The sequence below is a fragment of the Neodiprion fabricii genome, chromosome 4, assembly GCF_021155785.1.
Source record: "Neodiprion fabricii isolate iyNeoFabr1 chromosome 4, iyNeoFabr1.1, whole genome shotgun sequence".
Classification (NCBI taxonomy): Eukaryota; Metazoa; Arthropoda; class Insecta; order Hymenoptera; family Diprionidae; genus Neodiprion; species Neodiprion fabricii.
This window is the reverse complement of record NC_060242.1, coordinates 32,963,407-32,986,077: the sequence shown is the minus strand read 5'-3', so window position 1 is coordinate 32,986,077 and position 22,671 is coordinate 32,963,407. Positions and strand designations below refer to the sequence as shown.

General features: G+C 45.0%; 2 protein-coding genes across 4 annotated transcripts in view; one reads left to right on the top strand and one right to left on the bottom strand.

Annotated features, from left to right (window-relative positions):
• Positions 1–22,671, bottom strand: part of LOC124180721 (synapsin) — a gene marked incomplete at its 5' end in the record, with an annotated part of 91,081 nt that overhangs the window by 40,972 nt on the left and 27,438 nt on the right. The gene's annotated exons all lie outside the window — the stretch shown is intronic.
• LOC124181340 (tissue inhibitor of metalloproteinase) overlaps positions 1–22,671 on the top strand; it is a 51,517-nt gene that overhangs the window by 19,178 nt on the left and 9,668 nt on the right. For 2 of the 3 annotated variants that reach the window (XM_046567815.1, XM_046567813.1), the window contains exon 2: positions 21,763–21,889. In XM_046567815.1, the coding sequence (XP_046423771.1) occupies positions 21,763–21,889 (127 nt within the window). Of the gene's footprint in view, positions 1–953; positions 1,101–21,762; positions 21,890–22,671 lie in introns of those variants that run through there. The other variant, XM_046567814.1, reaches the window with a different exon arrangement.

Here is a 22,671-nt window from a genome sequence, read left to right as displayed (position 1 = left end):
TTTTTTTTTTTTCAGAATATTTTATTTTATTTTGCGGACGAAAAACAAAAAAAAAATTTTTCTTGTGAAACTTGTTTTTTTTTCTTAGATTAAAAGTAGGTATAAAATAGTAACTTAGTAAAAAGTAGAACTTCTTCGACAATTTTCGTGCCTCTTTCCTTATTTTCTAAACTATTTTTTTTTTGTTTTTCGTCCGCAAAAGAAAATAAAATATTCTTGAAAAAAAAAAAATCAAAAATGCTAGTTCTCGGCCCACTATCGGACTAGGACGAAAAATTATGTTTTGGGTCCTAGTTTCTGTGAAAAAAAATCATCAATTTAAAAACGATCCCTCTTCATGTTTTCTCAAAATTTTATGATTTTTGAGCTCGTGCGACCCTTTAAAAATGAAATAAAAATTTCCAAAAATTTGAGGTCGTATTTCGGGCCAAACAGAACCCAAAATAAATTGGACATCAAAATCGGAAGGGATCAGGCCAATGGCCCGGCGAATTGACATGGAATGCCCCATACATAAGGCACGCGTTCTATACATAGAATGACGCAATGATCAATCAGCACGCAACGAGAAGATAATGTAATGATGATGATAATACGCCTAGCGCGTATAAATAACGCATGTCACTACAGTTTTGCAATTGTATTAATACACGGACGTTTGCGATGCGCAGGTTCGCGAGTCAATCAAAGTTTTCTCGGAATCGCTACACACATTGTATCTACAGCGTGAATTCTTATCTCCTCGCAACGTCACGCATCAAGGAATGCTCGTGTATAAAATTCGGAGTATTACCATAAACGAATAAAGCGCACTGTATTTATACATGTATACACGCACGCTCGCACACACAGCTTATGGGTACTGTGCGGTATTCGTACCAAGATTGAATAACGTCACGTCGGCTGTTATAAAATCGGAGCTTGCCTCTCATATATATATACAGGCAATCTTAATCATTGTTTCAGTTAAGCTCTGTCCGTCGCGGTCTTCTCATTGCCAAGTTCATCAGTCTGACATTCGCAAACGACTCGATCCGAGTATTGTGCCAACTGTTACTTTCGTGCTGTAAAACTTCGATAGGACATTCGTCACTGCAATCGTGAGTACCCTAAATATTCGTTCAATGATAATACATTTTAAATCTGTTACACTTCGTTACTTGACAGATGATTTTTCATTTGTTTAAATAAATTCGTGGCAAACTAAATCTTACGAATTCAGACTCTGGATATTTTTGACAACATTCGGATAATGAAAATATAGAATAAAAGAAAAGTAGATGTCTCATAGATCGAGAGTTGATTTTTTGGGATTTTCAAATTTTTACAACATTTATTTCTGTTTGGATTCATGTAATGTTACGTCTCTCGCGGAGAAATTCATGGAATCATCGAGTCCGTGGGCTTAATAATTTACGTCCAAATCGTTTCTAAATGAAATAGCAAAATCTGATTTTGAAGAAATAACTCACACGCTGGTCAACTTTTCGACGCAAAGTTGAAACAAGAATAAGAACCATGTCGCAATTGTGACGTTGAATTTTTTTTTTTACAATTCACACCTTCGTGCTGCCTGCGCGCAACAGCGATGAGGAAACTCTGTCAAAATTAGGACTGACCCGTCCACACGTGGCATTAGAAAATAGTACAATAAATAAACCGAGGAATGCAGTGAGCGTGCCTTGACTACCGACCGGCATTCCCATGTGCCATTCCGTACCCGGACTGAATATGACATCGTGAAAAGTGAAAAAGGAAATACAGTCGCGCCTTATACTCCAGAGCTGGTAATTAGAGAAGCAATAACGCTCGGTCGAAGAAGAGGTCGATGAACGGCAAGTCGGTCCTTACGGCCCAGACTGAGAACCACTGGATATATTATTCAGTTTCAGGGGTGTTAATTAATATCCAAGCATCCTCGTCCTCGTGCGGCATACCTAACCCGCTTCTGTCCCCTTTCGAACACCCGAAGCCTAGAGAAACGCCCGAGGAACCGAGATAGACGTGCGTCGCGCCGATGCTGCACAAACCCCGTCATGCGTCTTCATCCACGGAGCCCATCTCCGTCGCTATCCGGCTGCCATCGCTGACGAGGGTTGTAATTATTGCATAATCACGGCCGTAATACCAGAGGCAAACGGGCCATCCGGAGGATCCCGGATCCCCGCAACGTTTCATTGTCCGCTGTTCCCAACAGCTGTAATACAAGACCCCTGTCTGGTTGTGCCTAGGCATAATTCGCCCGAATCTACTAAACTGCGGATAATGCAGGTCCACCGTTAAGCCTAACGATCAAACCCGGAGATCCCGTCTTCGTTGGCTACTGACTCAAGGAAACTGTGCTCACGGCTGACTTCCGATCGATCGATCGATCGATTGATTGAATTAGCGGAGTTTCCGGCCGTCTACGCAGAGCGATACTTTCATCCTTGCAATTTGGAAGATTTTTTATCTATTTATTTTTCTCGCCTTTGTTCTGTAGTGCACATTGAACGGACGCCTACAAGCGGTGGGCGCGACGAAACGCTAAGCCTTCGGTATTTCGTCAAATTGAGGTAATTTTAATTAGTTATACCCACAGACAGTGAACTGCACACGCGAGTTTTACCGAGCCGCGAATCGCTGGACCAAACCGAGATTCGTAAATCTGGTAACGCTTTCGCTGCTCGAGTCCACCGATTAATCAAATTTCGAACCGACAAACCTCCCGCTTCCGCGATTTTCGCCATTCGATGTGTGCGTATGTGTTGTGTGTATTATTTGATGAAAATAACACCGCGCTGCCGCAATTGCCAATTGGAACGAAACTAACGCGCGAAGCCAATTATTACCGCGGAGCGTATATAACTTTCGAGATTCGCAGCTGGAATTTGGTCGTTAATTATTTTGTTCTTTTTTTTTTTTACTTTCTTTTTCCTCGTTACCGAAAATGATAACGAAGCCGTTCATTAAGCTCGGTGAATTACGAAGTGATGAAAGTTTGAAAAATATTGTATACCTGCATTATATGCGTACCTACAATGAAAGACCATTTACACGCGGCGTGCATCGCAGGCAGCACAAATCGTGTTGCGGACAATGATGATAATAATGAACCGTGAAATAAAACAAATCCCGGTGCATAATTGATGCATAAAAATTCTCCAATTTAAGTATATTACGAAGAGACCTAGAAAAGTGTATAGAAGAGCACTACAATGTGCGCTTCGCAGTGTTCCAATCAATTCGGTACTTGCATCGAAATACACGTTATGAATTTTCTCGGCCCTTAATCTTGATCTCCGCTTTTTTTATTCTCTCCCATTTTCCCCGCAGCAAAGTTTGAAACTAATTTGTCACATCTATCGCAGTGGAATAGTGTTGCAAATTACGATGGAATTTTATTTGATAGTTGGTTACCGATAAGTCGCGATCAAGTTGATCCTCGCTGACTCAGCTGACAGGTTATACATGCGAAGAAGCCTATAGGAACGCGGCTTGTTAATATTATACACAACGTCGCGATCCGAGCGAAACGGAGGCCCCCATGTATCTCGGTATCGTGCATGTGCATGGGAGTCGCCTTTACGGTAACGCGAAACCGGGAATACATAAGTACGATATACATGCATGTACGCGTGCGTGAATGTTACCATACATTCACCCACGGCATGGTATGAGTGCCGGTTTGCATACCTATGTAATATCGCAAAAGGTTCATTGGCACTATTCTTGCGGGAGTGGTGATTTTTATCGCGGTTCGCATATTTTTTTCCCTCCCTTTTTATGCACCATTTTTATACACTGCAGTAGAAAACTGATTGCGCAGGGCATGCAGCTATGCTGTTGTTGGTTGTGGGAATTTTTTTTTTTTTTTTTTTTTACACCCCTCTTTCACCGAGGGACGGCCGTGCCTATAAAATTCCTAGTGTTTATTATCGGCATCGGAGCTGGTGGATGCCTACATGGGTATACTGTCGCTGTCAAAAATGCTGAAATTACACGCGGATTTCTGCAGTCGTACGGGGTGGATATACAGCCGGTTGACGTCGGGGATTTGAATCTGGGCGTAAAACGAGCTTCAACGACGGATCATCGCTCGCTGGAATAATTAATAACTTTACCCCGTACGACTGTATGACTGTGAGGATTTCAATAAGCGGTGAGCCATTGTTTCGTTAGGGGGGTGCATAATTTCACCGTGTCAAAACATTTGCGGTTATAATGCAACATACTTTTCTAACGTTCATAGAAAACTCTCCGATGTCTGCGCGGTTCGGTTTGAAGAATAAAACCACCCGTGGAAATTCAACGGGTCTTGAACTATGTGTCATGCTTTGTACTCTTTTCAGAAACTCATACAATCAACCGAAAACAATGAAATTTGATTGTAATTTCTGCGGCGACGCGAGCATGAATTAACTGCGTCGGGTTGCCTGTATAGAGTTTCGTTAATTAGCGATGCACCGAATTAATGCTCGTACATACATACATACGTATGTGTTTCACGGTGTATATAACGGTGCTGAGGCAACAAAAGAAGCAATCAAACCTTCGTAATTAGTACCGCTATTAATATATACAGATACATGCATATAACGGCAGTCGTTGACTGGAAATTATTAGCTCACAGGGTGTGGGCATAAGGGAACAAAAATTATTATTTCACTTCCGTCGGATATGCAGGCGAAAACCGCGATAATATATCGCGAGTTTCCGTTGGCCACGTATTCGGAGGAGCGTCGGTGTGCAGACGTTAGCCGGGATGAAAAGATTGTTAGTCTGCTTATCTCTGCGGCGTACGGCCAAGATAAGCCGAAGTTAATTAATACATGTATGCAAATGAATTTATAATCTCGTCAGCTTATAATAATCAAAAGTGACATCGACGTCGCGACGTCGCGACGTACGTCGAACAGCCAATCAACGGTAATTGATCCCTTGCACTCTCGGGCGAGGTGTGAAGTCGTTAATTTGAGGATAAAAATCGCTAGGCGAGTAAGTACCGCGTGTTGATGGGATGAGCGAGTATTCACATACCTATATACATAGGTATAATACATTTTAATGTGTGGTATATACTCAAGCGGATTAAACGACTATGCAAATACCGGAGTAAAGTTTATAACAATAAACGAAACTAAGCTGCCAGTCTCTCCGTCTACGTCAGATATCAAGTCAGCGATGTGTTTCAGGCTTTTACGAGCCCGCGTAAAACCACTTGAACATTCTCATTGTTACTCGTAATTGAAATTTGTCACATGTCACTGTACAATTCGCGTAACTCACACGGTTTTTTCGATAAAAAATTTACCGTTCGCATCGTTTTTCCGTTATTCAGTTTCCAGGACTCGCTTAGCTTCTGATTGACAAAATTGCTTGCGTGTAATACCATTGAAGAAAAATACTAATGAACGAGCTCTGGTATAAAGATCATTTTTCCTGAACTTGGCTACTTTTTTCAGAGTTTAACATAATTCTGGTTCGGAACTTTTTGAATGGCCTTCGGCGAGCAGACGAAGCCTGATTAGTTTCTGCCCTGTCTGCATCGTATACGCGAGTACGCGTCCGCGTAAGCGAGAAACTTGCTTTGCAACAAATATCAAATTATCAGAGAGTATATCGATAGCCCAATGAAACCCAATACGGCGGCTAGGACGCGGTGTGTGAATATCTTGCGCAATCTGCAGAGCCGCCACAATACTCTCTACAAACTGCATGCGCTGCGGCTCTGCTAATTCGCGCTCTGAAAACCAATTTCCGTTATACCAGCCCGTGCGGAAAGAAATCGCGCGTAAATTTCGATCGCCGGATGATCCAATGGATATAATTTCCTCAAAGATCAACGTGGAGAAATCCAAATCGTGAAACATTATAAATGTACGCACAATCTCTGCTGTTGGATATCCTGCAGTAGTCATTGAACTTCCTTTTTTCCCCTGAAAACCTGAACAGACCGATAAGATCAGCACGCATTGTCCAGTTGAACTCAATGTCACAATTTCGCATAGACGCAGGTGATATGTTATACGAAAAGTCGAGGATGAAAAAGAAATTTGAGTCGTTTCAGGAAACAAGTCTGAATCCAGACAGCAGGCTTAAGGTCATAAGAGATGCGGAACATTGTTTGTCGTTTCTGCGCGTAAGTAATTTCAAACAGCGTAATAAGCTCGAATTGCACCGCTGTACGTGCAGGCGTATGTACAACACGCGTAACGTCGTCGAGCTTTTTCCCTCTTCAAATCTCTCGCTCATCTACGTCAGCACCGTATACCTAGACCTCGAATAACACCCTCAAGTCTATTGGGTTACCCGCTTAAGGCTGACGAAAGACTAAGGAGCCGCATCATCAGCTTTGATATCCTCTGCATTGAATATTGCTGACTAGGCGGTGTTAACGACGATCCTCAAGTGCTGCAGAGATGATCCTAGGTATAGGAAGGTGTGTATAAAAGAATTTTTCAAACTATCGTCCGGGTGGCTACACTGCAGGCATTTGAAGCTGCACCGCAACTGCGGCGATAAGGAAGCTTCGGTTTTACGCAAATAATAATAATTCAAGGAATACGCGTGTGATTCTATTGTCGGTGCGATTGTTTTTCGGAAAAAAGCAATGAGAGAAATATTGCCACGAAATTGTCAGCCTGGCTCTTTGATCATCAACGATTCGTGATAGATAGATCGACCTGAATAGAAACATCGCCATCTCCTACAATGAAATAGTTAACTTGAAGCAAAATTACGACAACCGGGTGGTTTTTTCTGAAAAAAGTTCGTTCATGATGCACTTAAATGAGCTTCAAAAAGTCGTTGATTTTCCTCATTTCTCTAAGAATAATCGAACCTCTTCAGGTATTCACCGCGTATTTGCAAAAGCTGATTCTCGCCGGCTTCCTCCGTATGCCCTGAATCGCGTAATAATTCACACCTCCAGTTTCCGTACTGCATTCACCTCGGCAATTGCAGGGATAAACTTTGTGCGTTGCAAAATTTTAACGCGCAGTATACAGTGATTATACATAAGCTATATGTACTCGAGCATGGGTAAGTAAAGGCGTATGTAACTACCTGCATCGGCATGTCGCGTTATAGATCGAAATTTGAAGTGTATAGAAAGCGGAATTCTCGCTGGCGAGAAATTAATTAATGAAATTTCCTGTGCTGCAGGGTGGATCCCAACCCACGGCTTGGTTATTGCGGGGTTTATAATAGAGTTCAGTTTCTAGCTTCGCTGGAGTTTCACGTGCATAGGTATGGACAAAGCTAACACGTCGAGTAGAATTTCCCTGAAGAGACTGCAACAGCCGCTAGCCGGGCTTATCGAAGAGGCGTCGGACTCTATAAGTGAAAAAATCACATTAACCTGCCGACCCCGGTCTGGTCCTCGTCTAGGACTCGATCCAGGAAGGCGTGGTCGCCGTCCGGCTCGAGGATGCGGTGCAACGAGAGTGTAAATCAAACTGGAACTAAACCCTCCGTTCACCGCGAGCGAACTGCGAGCAATTTGCCATGTAAACAGACCATTATATTCAAATGCTCATTGAGTTAATTGAACATTCGTATATCAACCGATCCCATCCACTACTCCCGGGATGTTTGTCGCTCGGGGATGATGTACACTACAACGGTGTACACAAATTCGCTGTTTGCGCATCAATCCGGGAGTGGAATAGCCTTGATTGAAGACACGCCGCCAGTTCTATCCTAATTAACCAAAGGTGATCGTGTCTCGGGTTAAATTCAAATTTTCCTCGTTTGAATTATACGGTGATTATCGATATTGGAATTTTATTCAAATTCACGTCGCGTACCTAATCGTATCTTCTACTCTGCGTTCTAACTTTGAAAATTACCCCGATAATTTTTACTCTCATTATAATGCGCCGAGTTTAAATGCGCACCTTTCACCGTACGCGGAACTAGGAGGAGCGAAATGCTCCGCGCAATTCTGATATGCGCACTCAATTTAGCATATAAACACGAGTTACATACCGCCCAACTATGAGCGCGTGGCTCAACCGCCATTTACTCGGTTTAATGGTCTTCTATTTTGCGTTATTTAACACAAGGGTTAAGGTTAATAGTTGCGTCCTTGCGGGCAGACTCCGCCTCGTTAATTCAGCTTCGCCACTATCGTCGACGCTACTCAGCCTTATTCGGTCTACTCGTATTATGATTTACTTACGCACTCCGCTCTGGCGGATTATGGGGCATGCTGACTTTAGATGGTGTGAAAAGATTCGGGGCTTACCTGAAACAGAAAAATACAGGCCTCGTCAGTGGCGCTCAGCGTTACAAATTGCATAAAAATGTGCTCAAAATGTGATTTGCGATCCCGACTGAGCCTGATCCCAGAAATTTGTTTAGGAACAGGCTTCAAGCGCCAGAAACGCGGGCGGAATATTAAAGGAGGGGGAAAAAATCAGGCAGCTCACGGGTAGTTGTGATATAAACTTGGCGATAAACAGCACAGACGTTTTAGGGCAACTCGGTGATAGGCCGTCGGAACAGCAGCCCGCGGAAAACGCTGGAGACGGTTGAAAAATGCTAATTTTTTAATTCAGACCATATTTGTATTTGCAAAGTTTGAATCTGTAAGCTTGAAAAGCGATATATTTGATAATTGAAAAATTAGTCGTCACAGAGCAGAGAACAACAGGCATAACTTCCATAAGAACGCAAGGATTTTACTACAATAGTTATTTGCTTCTACTGATAAAATGACAATTTTTCAGTTGTGTCACTCTCGTCTTCGGGATGCGAATTTATTCCGAGATGAGGGATTCGGTGGTGAATAAAACAGCTTGCAGCTTCTCGCCCCCTGCGGGGATCGCGTCTTCTAAGTTGAGTGAATCGACGAAACGGCGAGGATAAAGCCGAGCGTCTCTCTGTGAGGGCACGAAGGTGCTTGACGTGATTTTAATCTCCGAGGTGGGCTGGCTGCGATTTGAAACCGGCAAAGAACTTCTCCTTCTGCATTGTATAACTGCATGCGGTAGAGGGACGAGATATTACCATTTGAAAAGCATAATGAGGTGATTCACCGTCGTAATAACAATACGCGTCCCGCGATCCTCGAGTCACTCGCAAAAAGACGAGAAATATAAATGGCACGAGCCGCGTTCGGGATCCTGCGTCGCAGATCCCGCCGTTTGCCCTCCGAGGATAGCAAATGACGCAGGCGAGACTCTGCAGGGCCGCTTTCATCGGCGTGACCTACAAAGGCCCGATGCACCCGGCATGTGTGACGCAGACGGCGGGCTGCGTTCTTGCGACGTTCCATTTTCGGACGGAAAGTGGGTTCGGTCTGTTTTTGACAACAGGTAAAGAAAAATAGATCGACCGTTCATTGTTGCAAGGGTTATAAACTCCGAAATCGAAGTTTCGCCATTTATTATGGCTCATATTCAGCACCCTTGTTCCACCCTCGAATCTAATTAATTACCGAAAGAATTTGTTTTCCTGTGCCCGGTTTACTCACTGGTGATGAGAGATATTAACGACAACAGTGTCAGGGCGGCTAGGTGGTCTAGTGGAGTAAGGCTCCGGTCAAGCAATTTTTCGAAATCACCAATTTTTCGAATTTACATTCTTTCAAGAAATATTCTCTCGTAGATAAATGATTTGCACATCCGCATGTCATTCATTAGACGGCATTGCTTGTCTTACGTGGCTTCTCATCGGAAGCAAGGATTCAAAAAGAATAAACACAACATCTACACATTAGCGTCTCCTTATACACAGTGCTTGCAGAGAAGAAACTTCTTATTCACTAATTAATTACTATCCGTTGAATTATCTTCCTTGATACTTACCGCTAGCTTTCAGCACCTTGATCTATGGACTCGACCGATACAAATGATTCTCCCATTCCGTTGGCGGTTGAAAACGCTGACCGAGACCGAAGAAAACTCGTTCTGACATTCGGGTATTTTCGATTTGTATGGAAATAGGCCCGTTCGAGGTGTCCTCCATAATTTAGACTGCCAAGAGACTGACTCGACAGTAGATGTTGCTTTACTTTATTTTATTTTCTAACTCTTTCTCACTCTCTCTCTCTGTCGCTCAATGCTTTTCTCTTTTACCGCAGGGTTATTTCACGGGCATTCCGTAACCGTTTCGGGAAGCCGTTCGAACCCCGTTCACGAGTTCTAATAATTCCCCGAGTTTACGCCCAGCTCCGAGGGTCCGCAACGCGACGTAATTGCCGTGGATCTGAGACCCACGGCACACTCTCCGGGGAGAAAAAAAAAGGAAAAAAAGAACGAAACACATTTTCCCTGGATATATAAGTAGGTACGGAATAAATTGTAGGGCGTGACGCATTGGGCACACCTTGCACAACGCGTAGCTAATTCGGCAAACCCTAAGGTAGGCTTGATGTGTTCATCACGCGTATTAAACGTTTATATTACAAGGCGTGCGCAAACCCATCATCTCGTTTCTCCCTCGAGGCGTTATCTCACTTACGAACGTGCGTGTGCGGGCTTCTCTGTCATTTCTTATTGCCGGTAAATAAGCATCTCAAAGAAAACGTCCCGTACAACACATACGCGTGCACGATGCCTGGCTTTTGTGAAAAAGAAAAAAATTGTAAGAACGTGGGCGCATTTTGTACCGTTCAAATTTCAGCCGCGAAAATTTGCGAGATTCACGTGCGTGGATTCGCTGAGAAATTCGCAAGTATTCACTACTGCGTCATTCGTTCGGAGTGACGGTCGGTTCCGTTGTCATTTCAGTCACGAGCCCTTGACGCGGGAAAAACCCGCAGCGTGCACGCACACGCACCGTGATTCACGAAAGGTTCGGTATCGCCGAGCGCAGGACGATGATGATGGGGTGATCACGGTTCCCCGTAAGAAATCGCGTCATCCTTACGACGCAGGTGGTGCATCAACGGCGGGTTTGTTATTCATGGGATGATCCCGATCGTGATCGGCGCGTACTTGTCATTTGATTCGGCACATCGTCGAACGACAATGATAAGCGGATAGAGAATTACGAACCCCCTCTGCGGAATGACATCAGCTTCGACCAATTCGTTTTGCATGATGATGCATGAACCGCGACGGATGAGCAAATCTCAGTTTCCAACTGGTACCGCCGACTCACCAGGGTGCAGCGGAGTTACACGCTTGATCGGTCGAGCCTGGCTGATCTGAAATTCCTCCCGTCTATCCGATCGCGTTCGGCAACAATCCTAATTCAGCTTGCTCGATCCTTCCGTACGGAATTCTGCGCCGAATCGCCAAACGTCATTCTGACGTGTTCGCGTGCTTCGAATACTCGGGGGATATTCGGTGGAAAGGTTGTCCGTATTCCAATTTATCGAGCAAGTAGAGACTTGTCAACCGGTCATCCAGCCAATCTCAAAATCGAAGGCACGTATCTACCATACATTGACAATTTTATCTTACATATCCAACGGCGTCAACTGGTTACTTGACAAAGGTGGTTGCAGGATGAAACTTTCGCAAATTGTAACGCAAATTATACGCGCCTTGCGATATTGCGGATTTGTTACAACCCAACGATTGCTTTGAGCTTCACTGAAAATGCGTATCGGTGCATGGACGATATTATTAGTACATTGCATATGCACCCTCCGCTTTCTAGCTTGGGATAAATCGAGTTACAAAATTGGCTGAGTTGAGTCTCGATGTCGAGTAATTTATGCCAATTTCTGTTCCCTCCCTCTCTCGCCTGCCTTTGATATAATTACCGCTACCCTACAGCGCGTTTTATTACCGGTTACACGTATTAAAATATCGGTGACTCGCACCGGTAGCTTTGTCGTTGATGCCTGGGAGGTAAAGCATGCGTAATTCTGTTCCCGTTGCACAAAAGCTCCCTGTAACGTGCCTTAAGCCTGCCGGACGGCGTCAAAGCCCTTTTCCATTTTGCCGGATTCCCCGGCAGTGTAAGCTCCCTGTTTTCATGGTATTATAGTTCGGCGCGTGAACGGCTGGCCGTAAAAATTACAAAGCGGAAACAATACGGTAGTAATTCAGTTTTACGGGCAAACTCGATGGCGTCGTGTACAGGTGGGCAAAAAGCCTCGGTACATGGAGCCAACTGTTCCGCCTTGAAACCTCGGGCAATAATAAAAAAGCTTTTGCGGTTTCTCCGGGAGCCACGATCACTCTCGACGCCAACGTCGAACGGGTTCCTGATTAACAATAAGCCCGCACCCTGGGAGCGAATAGCTGAGAGAGAGAGAGAGTGAGAGAGAGAGAGAGAGAGAGAGAGAGAAATGAGAGAAAATACCTACCAGGAAAGCAGGGTTTACGAGTAAGTTCAAGCGGTTGATTTTCCGCTTTTATTTACACAACGAGTCCCGAGTCTAAAGCTGCACAGTTTTGTGGCCGGTGAAACGTTTGTTTGGAACTCGAATCCGTTTCAAGGTGTAGCCAACCAACCTTATACTTTCGAGAATTTATCGGAAAATTCAAACTTACCAGCGCGAACCGCTGCAGCTATTTTCATCGGATGCGAATCGCGACGTGTAACTCGTGTTATGTTCGTGCAAACTCCATACACGAAAAAACCGCGAAACGGAAATGCGGAGTACGCTCCATTCCTATAATCACGAAACAGAGTGGTTTATAGAACATAGCGGCAGATTCGAGACCGTTGAGAATCAAACGATCCACCCTACTCACGGTGCGCTGATTTTATTGGAAACGTCGAGCTTTGACTGCGGTCGGATGTTCAGGCGTACACACGCCCCTTGATTGGGGGCTGAAATTCTGATTAAAACAGCTTCGATTTTACACCGTCAATATGCCGGACGCAACTCGTGTAATTACACTTTTGAACGCCCAGCGTAAAACAGAGAATTTTCCCTCACATCAGCCGCGGCAAATTATTATACTCACCGGACTCGACGCCTACGGTGCCGATTCATCGATATTTCCGAGTCGACGAGACGATCGGCGAATTCGTTTTTTTTCTTACAAAATTGGCAATGCGTGCCGAGCGAAACTCAAAGCGCGTAGGTGCGGCGGACGCGAGTTGAAATCTCATCTCGTCGACCGGATGTGACGAGTAATTCACAGGGAGCTGTAGACAATTTGTGTCGGACACCGGCTGGGGTCAGCTAGGCATTGATTGACCCCCGTGCAGGATGGGCTTCGTGACGTAGCCGCGGTCTGTGTGTTGTGCGAGGAAACTGATCAGGCGCGTGCTGCGCCGACAGCCGAGGTCTAATTCACCTCGGACTGCATTTCGGTGATGAAATTCACCGCGTTTCCGCATTGCCGCGTGAAGATTTTCATCGGAGCTGTTTTTTTCCGTAACAATATTCTCGCTTGGAAGTCGTCGACTTTCTCCTCTTCCTGTTTCGTTACTTCTCAAGCCTTACGATCAATGATACTATATCACACACACACACACGCACACGAGCCACGTGAGTCGCTCCGAGCTCTTCTAGTTATTACCAGAAAGAAATGAGCGTCCGTTTTACCGCTCAATCATCGTTCTCAATACGGGAAACTGTCGGCACCCAGAGTCAAGCCTGCAGGACGCCACGTGATCGTCATCCGCATTCGCTCGTTCCTGCAGGTTCCACGGCATCAGGGTTTTGGGCCTAGTCGGGGTCCCCGGGCATCCTCTCCAAGGCTCTGCCATAACGACGCCGGAGTTGCGGTCCTCGCTCGTTATCGCCTCGAATTATCGCCGAGTCATGAGAGCCACGTCTGCAGGGCATCGCCACCGCTGAGAAGTGCGGAGACGAAAGGCTGCCGACCTACTCGAAGCGACGACCTCGATAACAATCGATTACATGCTTTTGGCGATCGATAAATGGAACGGTTCGCGCTCAGTCAGTCCCTTCAACATTCCGAGTGTCGCTGGCTGTAGGTGTATTTTTATTTTTTCAATCCTTTTTTCTTTTATCCAACAACGATTTCTGCCGTTGAAGTACATTCGGCACAGTTTGATATCGATTTCGGCTTCGCGGTACGAGTCTAAAAGTACTTTTATTTATAATACACAGGAATTTGCGGATGATTTTAGGTCTTCCGTTGTACTTGACAAATCAATTGAATGAAAACTCCGAGTACAATATTGTAGTAACCGCGGTAAAAACGACTAAAAAAAATTAAATTCTTACGGCGATCGATACTCCAGAATCGCATAGGTTTAAGGCACTCGGAGCAGCGTCCAGGGGGGCATAAATATCCGCTCGTCGATTAAGCCTAATGGTTTGAAACCGTAACGCTAACGATTAATAACCAATATCCGCAATTTCCCTGCACCCGCACCTTCTACAAACATTCACGGCAAGCATTTCGTGCGATATAACTATTTTAAAAAGCACCCTGCGTGCAGTGCGCCGGTGTTGATATCGATTCGTGAAAACTCCTAATTACTCTTATCACGATAAATGACAATGCCGGGTCGGAAACAAGCCCTCGGGGAGAATCGGGCACCCCGACAGGGCTGGCTGAACACAACTCAGACAAGAAGACAACCTCCCGGCGATGTATATATTGCTCATGTCCCATTGGTTACACGGCTCGTTACCACCGACTGCAATCGAGATGGTCGCTGCATATGGCCAGGGTACGAATGTCGGCATGACGTCGTCACGGGATACGGATCCGCTTGCGAAACTGCGCCCCTATTTATTGATAAGAGAGTGTTTCTCGAACTGCTAACTATCGCACACTCGCTACCCGTGCTTTTGTACGCCCAGCAGTTTGAATGGTTCTTCTCATCGGTTCCCCACGTCTTTGGATACGCACCACAAAGGGAACAGTTGTACGGACTTGGCTCGCAATTAGTTCGAGAGATATCAGTCGCGGGTTTTGTGAACGACAATCGTGGCAGAGTGTAAGGATTTTCAGAACGAACACATGCAGCTGTAGAAGTCAACACTGCAGTATCTCTTCTGTCACTTCTTCGGCACGTGCTGCGACAAAAGTCGACTGAAACTTCTTCGTTTCCTTTACACTTTTGAAATATAAAAGTTGTTCTCTACGAAAGAAGAGAGACGATGATTTTTTTCCTTTCTTTTTTTCCTTGTTCCTCGATATCTTATCCTCCTTTTTTCACTTCTGTTTCTCCTCTTTTCCCTACGGCCTAAGAATAGATTCCGCGTTTCTACACAGCCGGGGACTTGATTTATCGTCGTACATCTATACCGGAGTATTTTGAATCCCGGCTTTTCATCCGTATACCCAAAACCTCTAGACGCGTAACGTACGCATAGTTGAAAATAACCAACGGCGTCACGAGCACCGCGGAACAGACGTAGTAGCAGCGTAAAGAGTGCTTTTCGTCGATGTAAGGAAACGGGTTACAAAGAGAGGTTTTATCACCAATAATGCCAGGCCGCTACCCATGATAAATTCAACATAACTGTGTAACAAATGATGATTACAAGGTTCGAGCGTGTGCCGCTCAGCCCGGTAACGCTACGGCGTAACGTAACGTAACGCAACGAAGTACCGCGGACAGAAGAGGAGAGAGATTTATTGAAAGTGATAGATCCGACCCGGTCGCGATGCTTAATAATACCCGCGTACAAAGGTACGAGGTACCTACATAACCACCGACCGCGGCTTGAGTATATCACGACTGATTCACGATTTACGGTGTACCCACCCACCTCCTCGACTCCACCTCGGAGCTTCGCAGAGGTTCGTGAATTCGCCATCAACTGCAGGCGGTTCTTATTTCGACGAAGAAATCGAGCGAGGTGGGCCATGAGGAAGGCCGTTCGATGTCGGGAAAATACATCCGAGCCGGGAATATAGATAAACTTCGTCAAGGATGGAGGCAAGAGCCCTTTTATCAAACGCTCCCGAGGGACACCGCCGCTATAACCTAGGAACAGGGGGAGAATCAGCCTCACCGCCTGCAGGTACGTGCTTCGGGATGGAGAAATTCACCTTCAGTCAGTGCCGAACAAGCTTCCTCAGACGCCGGCTTCGACCTGCGAGAGCTGGCTGACTCGAAGTGAATAAGGCATTGCCGGGATGCTTCCGATACTCCTGCAGGCGCAACGTCATAGAGAGGGTGAACCGTTTGATGTCTTTCCCTGGAGGAATGCGCGTTTTTCAAAAAAGACCTTCGAGCGTCGCGAGCAGGCGGAAACATCGTTTCACGACTGTGTAGTACTCGCTATATGTTTTCGTGATCTCTCAGGGAAGTTTCAAGCGAAATTTCAAGGATCTTGTATCGTGTGCTCTCGTGAAACTTCAAAGCTGCAGGCGTCTTTTCCGTATCCCCGCGGTCGTAATTATCGGCAGGCGTAGAGTGAAAATTGATTGAATTCTGATTAATTTTCGGGAAGGATCTGGAAGCTCAAGTTTGACGACGTACCCGCCAATTATTCCCCCCTTACAACTTGTTGGCGCGGTCGGTGAATTTTTTCCCGCGGTAATGAGATTCCGACGACAAACGATGGTCGAATTTAAATGAATGCTGTCTCTCCCCCCACGCACACACATACACACAAAGACAAAAAGGTGCTGAGATAAAAATTTATTTTTGGATCTGTAGAGCACGACGTGGTCCACGGTTACACGATCATGATTCGATTGTGTCAACGACGAAAGGCAAAGGAGGGAAGAGCTTTCATTTCATTTTCTTTTTCTTCTTCTTCTTCTATTTTCATGAGAATAACCTTCTCAGGAGGTCCTGTGATTTGGGCGGTCGTTCAGACCATCCAGAAGCGTGAAATTCGCTTCCGAAAATAAAACGACTCACAATCGGTGAGGCCCCGACAAGACGGGCATCTGTTCACCTCTCAAAATGACTAACGTCCTCAGCCCCGTACGCAATGCGTAACCACGCTACTCAACTTCGGTGAGCTGGTAGGTACAACTCGAAGAAATCCCCAGCGGTGTAAACCGGCAATAACTCGGTGCCCCGGAAGCGTGGTGACCTCGCGTTTGGTGAACACCGCTTCTAATCCACGCCCGAAAGGCACTCTACGAAAAACTGCTCTGGGTGTGAGAAGTGAAAGCAGCGTTGATCCGAATTATCGTCGCAGGTTGCTGGATCGTATGTTTACACATATAAGCGGCTCAATTTGGAACACCGGCTGACGTTACGGTATATCGGTAGTTAAAATTTTACCGCTCAGCCGAGCCATTTCTTTATAACATTTGAGCTTGGATGCGCACCAAACACGCAAGGCCATGCGGTGAGGTTTTCGTCGCTTGCTTGAGTGGTGAACAGAAAATGAAAAGAAAATTTTAAATCATCCTCCTATTTATGTATCCTGAAAGAAAAGTTTACCGATTCTAAGCAGACGTGTAAATATACATAAGGTAAATGTACTCGGATTCAATTCCCAAGCGATCTGTTCCGCGTTCCAGGATGTAGCCCATGTGCAACATCTCGACGCGATCGCGACGACCGTTCCGTTTGAAAACACCGTCTGCGAGAAGTCGCGGCGTGTCGTTGAAACTTGTTTTTTAATTCCTTTTTTTCTATGCGACGATAAATTCTTTTCGCCCGAAAAAAGTAGCCAGACGGCAATAGGTCCGTCTGAAGTTCAAACGCGTTGTATTAAGAGTCGATAAACATCCATCCCCTCGTTTCGTAATGCATCCTTCTATGATCTACTGTGGTTGTACAACTCAATCGAGCTGGTAAACAGAAGCAGAAGAAGGAAAAATTGGAAATTCCAAAACGTGTATAAAACGAACGAAGCGGAGAATGTTTACGTCTTCCTGATTTAGACCTCGTCATCTCCAAGCCCTTCTATTGAGCTTGGGAAAAACAAACGTCTTTCCGGATCTATTAGTGGGCAATATTTCACCGGTATAGGTATATTTTTCTTCACGCACGAGAGGACGAGGCCATTAGTATAAAAGATGCCTGGGTGCCGGCAGCTTTCGCCTCCGCGTCTCTTCGCCGCTATTCTAATCCCTTTCATTTTATCACCGGCCTGTGGCGAGGGGTAAGACATCAATGAGAGCGACGGTAGCGATTCCGCGTTAGTTACAAGTTGGCGTTCTCCACGTCTCGTCGCCGCGCCACGCCGGTGGTTGCTTTTATCTCGAAACCCGTACTATTCACGGGCATCGGGACCATTCGATACTATCTTTAGAATCGGTTCAGCTGACGCCGATAAACTAAAGTGGATCACCAGCTTCGGCGAGATTATCGAGTAGAATTATGGCGCCTGACATATCTGATCCGGTCTGTTTTCTATTCGTTTCTCATAATTTTTTCTAACCTACACGCGATCATGATCATAGGTCAGGCATTGCTTTCACCAGCTCGTAACGAGTCACACCGCACGCTTTTCTAACCCACCAATTTATTCCCTGTAGTCAAATAAACGAAAAAAATTTCAATATCGTTATTACGTGTCCGTTGGAATTTAGAAATTTCAATTGAATATATCGATAGAAAAAAGGAACGCAATTTCCACCGATCTTTATCGTTATAATAACTATTCACGGTAAAATATAGACTCTGCGGAATAAAATAGCGTAATGCTCCTAGATTACTGGGATCAAAGCGAGCTGTCATTATTGACAAAATGGTATATTAAGTCACGCGTGTTCGCCGCTCAATCGCGTTCAGATTAACCATTAGCTTCCACTATTTGCATATGAAATTTTCATCGTTTCACAGTAATAATTTCAAACTGAACAGCCTTCACCGTCTGCAGACTTCATACCATTCATGGGTGAAATTTTTTGCGATCGATTTTCACTCGCCTAAAATTTGGAGTGCCCCGAATGAATCGTGAGCTGTATTCGTGCAGCAGCCGGATAGCAAAAAATAAACTGCCGTACGACTTCTCGGCAATAGTTGCGGTCAAAATTATTGGAGCGTTTATTTTGTATAACATGTTCGTCGTCTCGCAGCTGATATACTTAATTACTTACACTGCACTAATTGCCGGCAGAAAAACGGCACGATTTTTAATTCGGTTTATCGTTCCGAAAGTTGGGATACTGTGTCTTGTTGACACTTAAACGGGGCTCTTAAGGACCCGCGAGATTCCGATACGCCGTGTCTAACGAACTTGCGTAATCTTCGACGCAGAGAATCTCGGCTGCGTGCGTCGAACGAAAAAAGCCCGACACGTCAACAGGCTCTCCTTATTTTCCTGGACAATTCTATTCGAAGATTTACTCCAAGCCTTTCGTTGCGCGAATTGCGAACGGAAAGAGGCTGATTAACGGGCGGACAGATTTCCCTTGAATTAGGGTCGAGCCGCCGATATTCCGAGAATCAATCAGGCCTGAGAATTAGCCTGATATAAGGGTTGCAGCCGAGGTTTGAAAAAATTGAGGCTTATCCCTCACCATCCGAAACTCATTCCGTTCGGGGTATATACGTAATTCCAATCAACAATCCGTCGCCGCTCACGGCCCATAAAGCCTGTCACCTTACTCCTCCTATTTCCGATGGCAGCTTATCAGTGCCAAAGGCAAGAGTTTCCCATCTGTTAGAATCGAGAAAGGTTGAAGGTAGCGATGGAAAAGGACCGGCTGAGCGATGAGCCGAGGGAACCGCGGTCGAGGAGGCCGAATACCGAATTCATGGTTACCGATCCCCTGGAAGAAGCCATAAACATTTATAGGCTTTCTTTCAATCGCTTGGAGGAAATGACACGCGTTGTGTCCGAGACCCTCGAGCAGTGTTATTCTGGATTGAAAAAGGCTAGATCGTATAAATTCACACCTAATTACATACCAGCAGCCAGCCTTCCTACAGCTTCCGAGATGCACGCGGTCTCGAGCGGCGAATAGTCGCTTCGGTTTTACACGCCGGCGTGCGAAAAGATCGATCGCGATGGAATGTAATACAGGTACGTCTCGTCGAGATCGAGGATTGATGGCCATGTGTGCCGCGCGCAGCTTTATACTTACAGAATTATAAATGCAGGTATATTCGATCACGGAGAAGGTATTCCAAAAGCAGCGAGAAGTTGCGTTCAATCGAGTTAATATATACTATGCAGTTGGTGAATTTATTGCGGCGAAACGCCGGAGAGACGAATATAGAATGAGTAATGCTCGAATCGTGGTGGAAGAGAACCATACTCGAGACCCGTTCGCGACAGCGTGAGACAGGCGAGGGACCGACAAGAATTTACACGGCTAATTGAACCGTTAGCGATTGTCGCGATAAGTATGGAACGATCAATAACGATATGCCAAAAGTAGGAAAGACCAATGTTACGAAGTTTGAAATATCCAGCCAGCGTGGATACGGCAGGATTTATCCGTTATACATGGATGATACGCTTGGGCTGATTATACGGCTGATAAATTATTGGCACAAGGTATAATGAACGGAACATGCATTAAGTTCCTTCGACATTGCAATTCCAGCGTCAAAGAAACTTTCAGAGCGTATATTTATGTACACATCGATCCGAGTAATGAAAACTTGACTGCCGATGAAATCGAGACTCCCTGTGCTTGCTGAGCTGCGTCTTGCAACTGCATAGCGGATAATGATCGGACCAGTAATTAATGTCTAATATGAACAACTTGCAGTCAAGCGGTTCATAATAATTATTGCAAAACAGCGATCGATTCCAACAGCGGAGGGATTAACCTATTTCTTTAAGCGAGGCTGGTTTCACGGATTTAGATTTATCGATAGGCTAAGTGTCGCGAATCAGCATTGGACGAATGCAAATAAATTATATACCTATGTATGCATTTATACGAATGAACTTACAGTGATCTCATGTTATGGTTATGAATAGAATTCCACGGCACTGCTAAAAAGTTTCCATTATAACCGCGACGATTTCCTTAACGCAGTAAGCCGTTGAATAAATTTCTTCAGTATACCTAACAGTAATGAAAAAAAATGTCGATGAAATTTCTTTACAGCAACGAAATCAACGCATTATTGTACGTGATCGTGACGCGTGATTTGAAGAAAAGATAGAGAAAAGTTGATGAAAATGGTCGTGGTTAAAAAGTATAACCGTATATCGTGTTTGTTTCTGCATGGTTGTATAAGTTATACCTCGTTGAACAATTTTTCTCTTCAAGCATCGCATGTTTCGTGGCTGACGTCCGACAGGTTGTACGTTTGATATTTTATTCCGTGATTATCGCGTGACTGTTTCGATACTTTTATCCTATACATACCCACGTATATAACGTCTTTGAATAATACAAGAAATGATGGTTAATTAACCCCGGTTTTACGAGGCGGTCCTTAGGCCATCAATAATCTTCGTGTGGCTCAAACCGAGCGAGCAGCAAACTTTCGTACCTGGTCCGTAATTAAAAATTAGTTAAGACGGTGACTGGCGCTTGGCTAAATGGCATCGTGGGACTTCGTGGGTAATTAAAACCGGGATTCGTATGTGTGAAAGTTCAGCCGACGAAGGATGCATGTATACCTTTATATCCGTTTAAAATCCGTATTCGTCGTTGACGTCGAATCGGGATCCGAAACTTCTCCGAGAGGAGGAGGAGCACCGGCTTCGGGAGCCGCACTGAAATGTAAAGTGGCCTTTTAAATATTCAGGCTGCAGACAGGGTTCACGAGCCGTTTAAACGAGGTGAATAACCCGGCGTTTGAAATTCGAAAACGTTTCCCGTCCCAAAGAACACCTGAACTCTGACCCCTTTTCGCAAAATCAGCCCGAGATACGGCGAAATTTCCCATATCCCGGACTTGTTACACCTCGAGGGTGGCAATTCAAGCGAATTGCCAAAATCCCCGGAGCAAATTTTTCATTTGCTTTTTTTTTCCTCCTCTTACTATCATTGCGCTTTTTGTATTCACACTGGGTTTCTCGCATCGATCGACAGTTTTGTTTTTTTTGAATTTCAGATGGGCCGGACGATCAGTTGGGGTCTCCTTGCCTTGTTGGCGATAGCGCTTTCGCCATCCATGAAAGTGGAAGCGTGCAGCTGCCAGTATTCGCACCCTCAAACGCATTTCTGCCAGGCGGAATTCGGTACGTATATCTGACACTACGCAGTTCCGTTTCACTAGCCCATTCTTGTCAAGTGCATGTATCTAATCAAGGTGGAAACAGCTGCCGCAAGCAATTCAATCAACCATTGATTGCCGAAGGTGGTTGATTTCAGAAACGTCATTCAACGAGCTTAGGTTCGGTGTGTCCGTATTATATCCGCTAATACAGATATAGCGATCGAAATTCGTTGGCATTACTTTTATTGCTTTTAAAACGTCGCAGATGTTTGAATTTACATAAAACAGTAGCAGAGGTAGTAATTTATTCTAACGAGATTTTAATCGGGTTTTAACTCCAATAATCGGAAAATGTTGTAACGACGCGAAGAGAGAAAAAAATATATAGCAAGCGGTGAAGTAAAACGGAGCGATATTAAGATACAGCCTGAATCGAAAATTCTTCGTAACTTGGAATACATAATTTCGCGAGGCTGGACGCTGAGGCGGGGTGATAATTTAGTCGAAATATTTATTCAAGGGACGCCGAGAATGTAAATTATTATCGCGGAACATGGAGCCGCGACGAGATATTTGGAGGTCACACCAACGGGGTGTGAATCGCGTCTCGGTGTGAAGCGTATTGACGACCTAATTCAAAACGACATCCGGTACCGCATATCGGAAGCATGCACTTCGTCGACTGGTGAAGCGAAATTTAGATCAATCCGCTAGCGGATCAGTCGCTTTATTGAACTGTCGTACGTTAATATCATCGAATGACGATCGAACGATTCGAGCAACCTGCGCTGGTCCGAATCCATC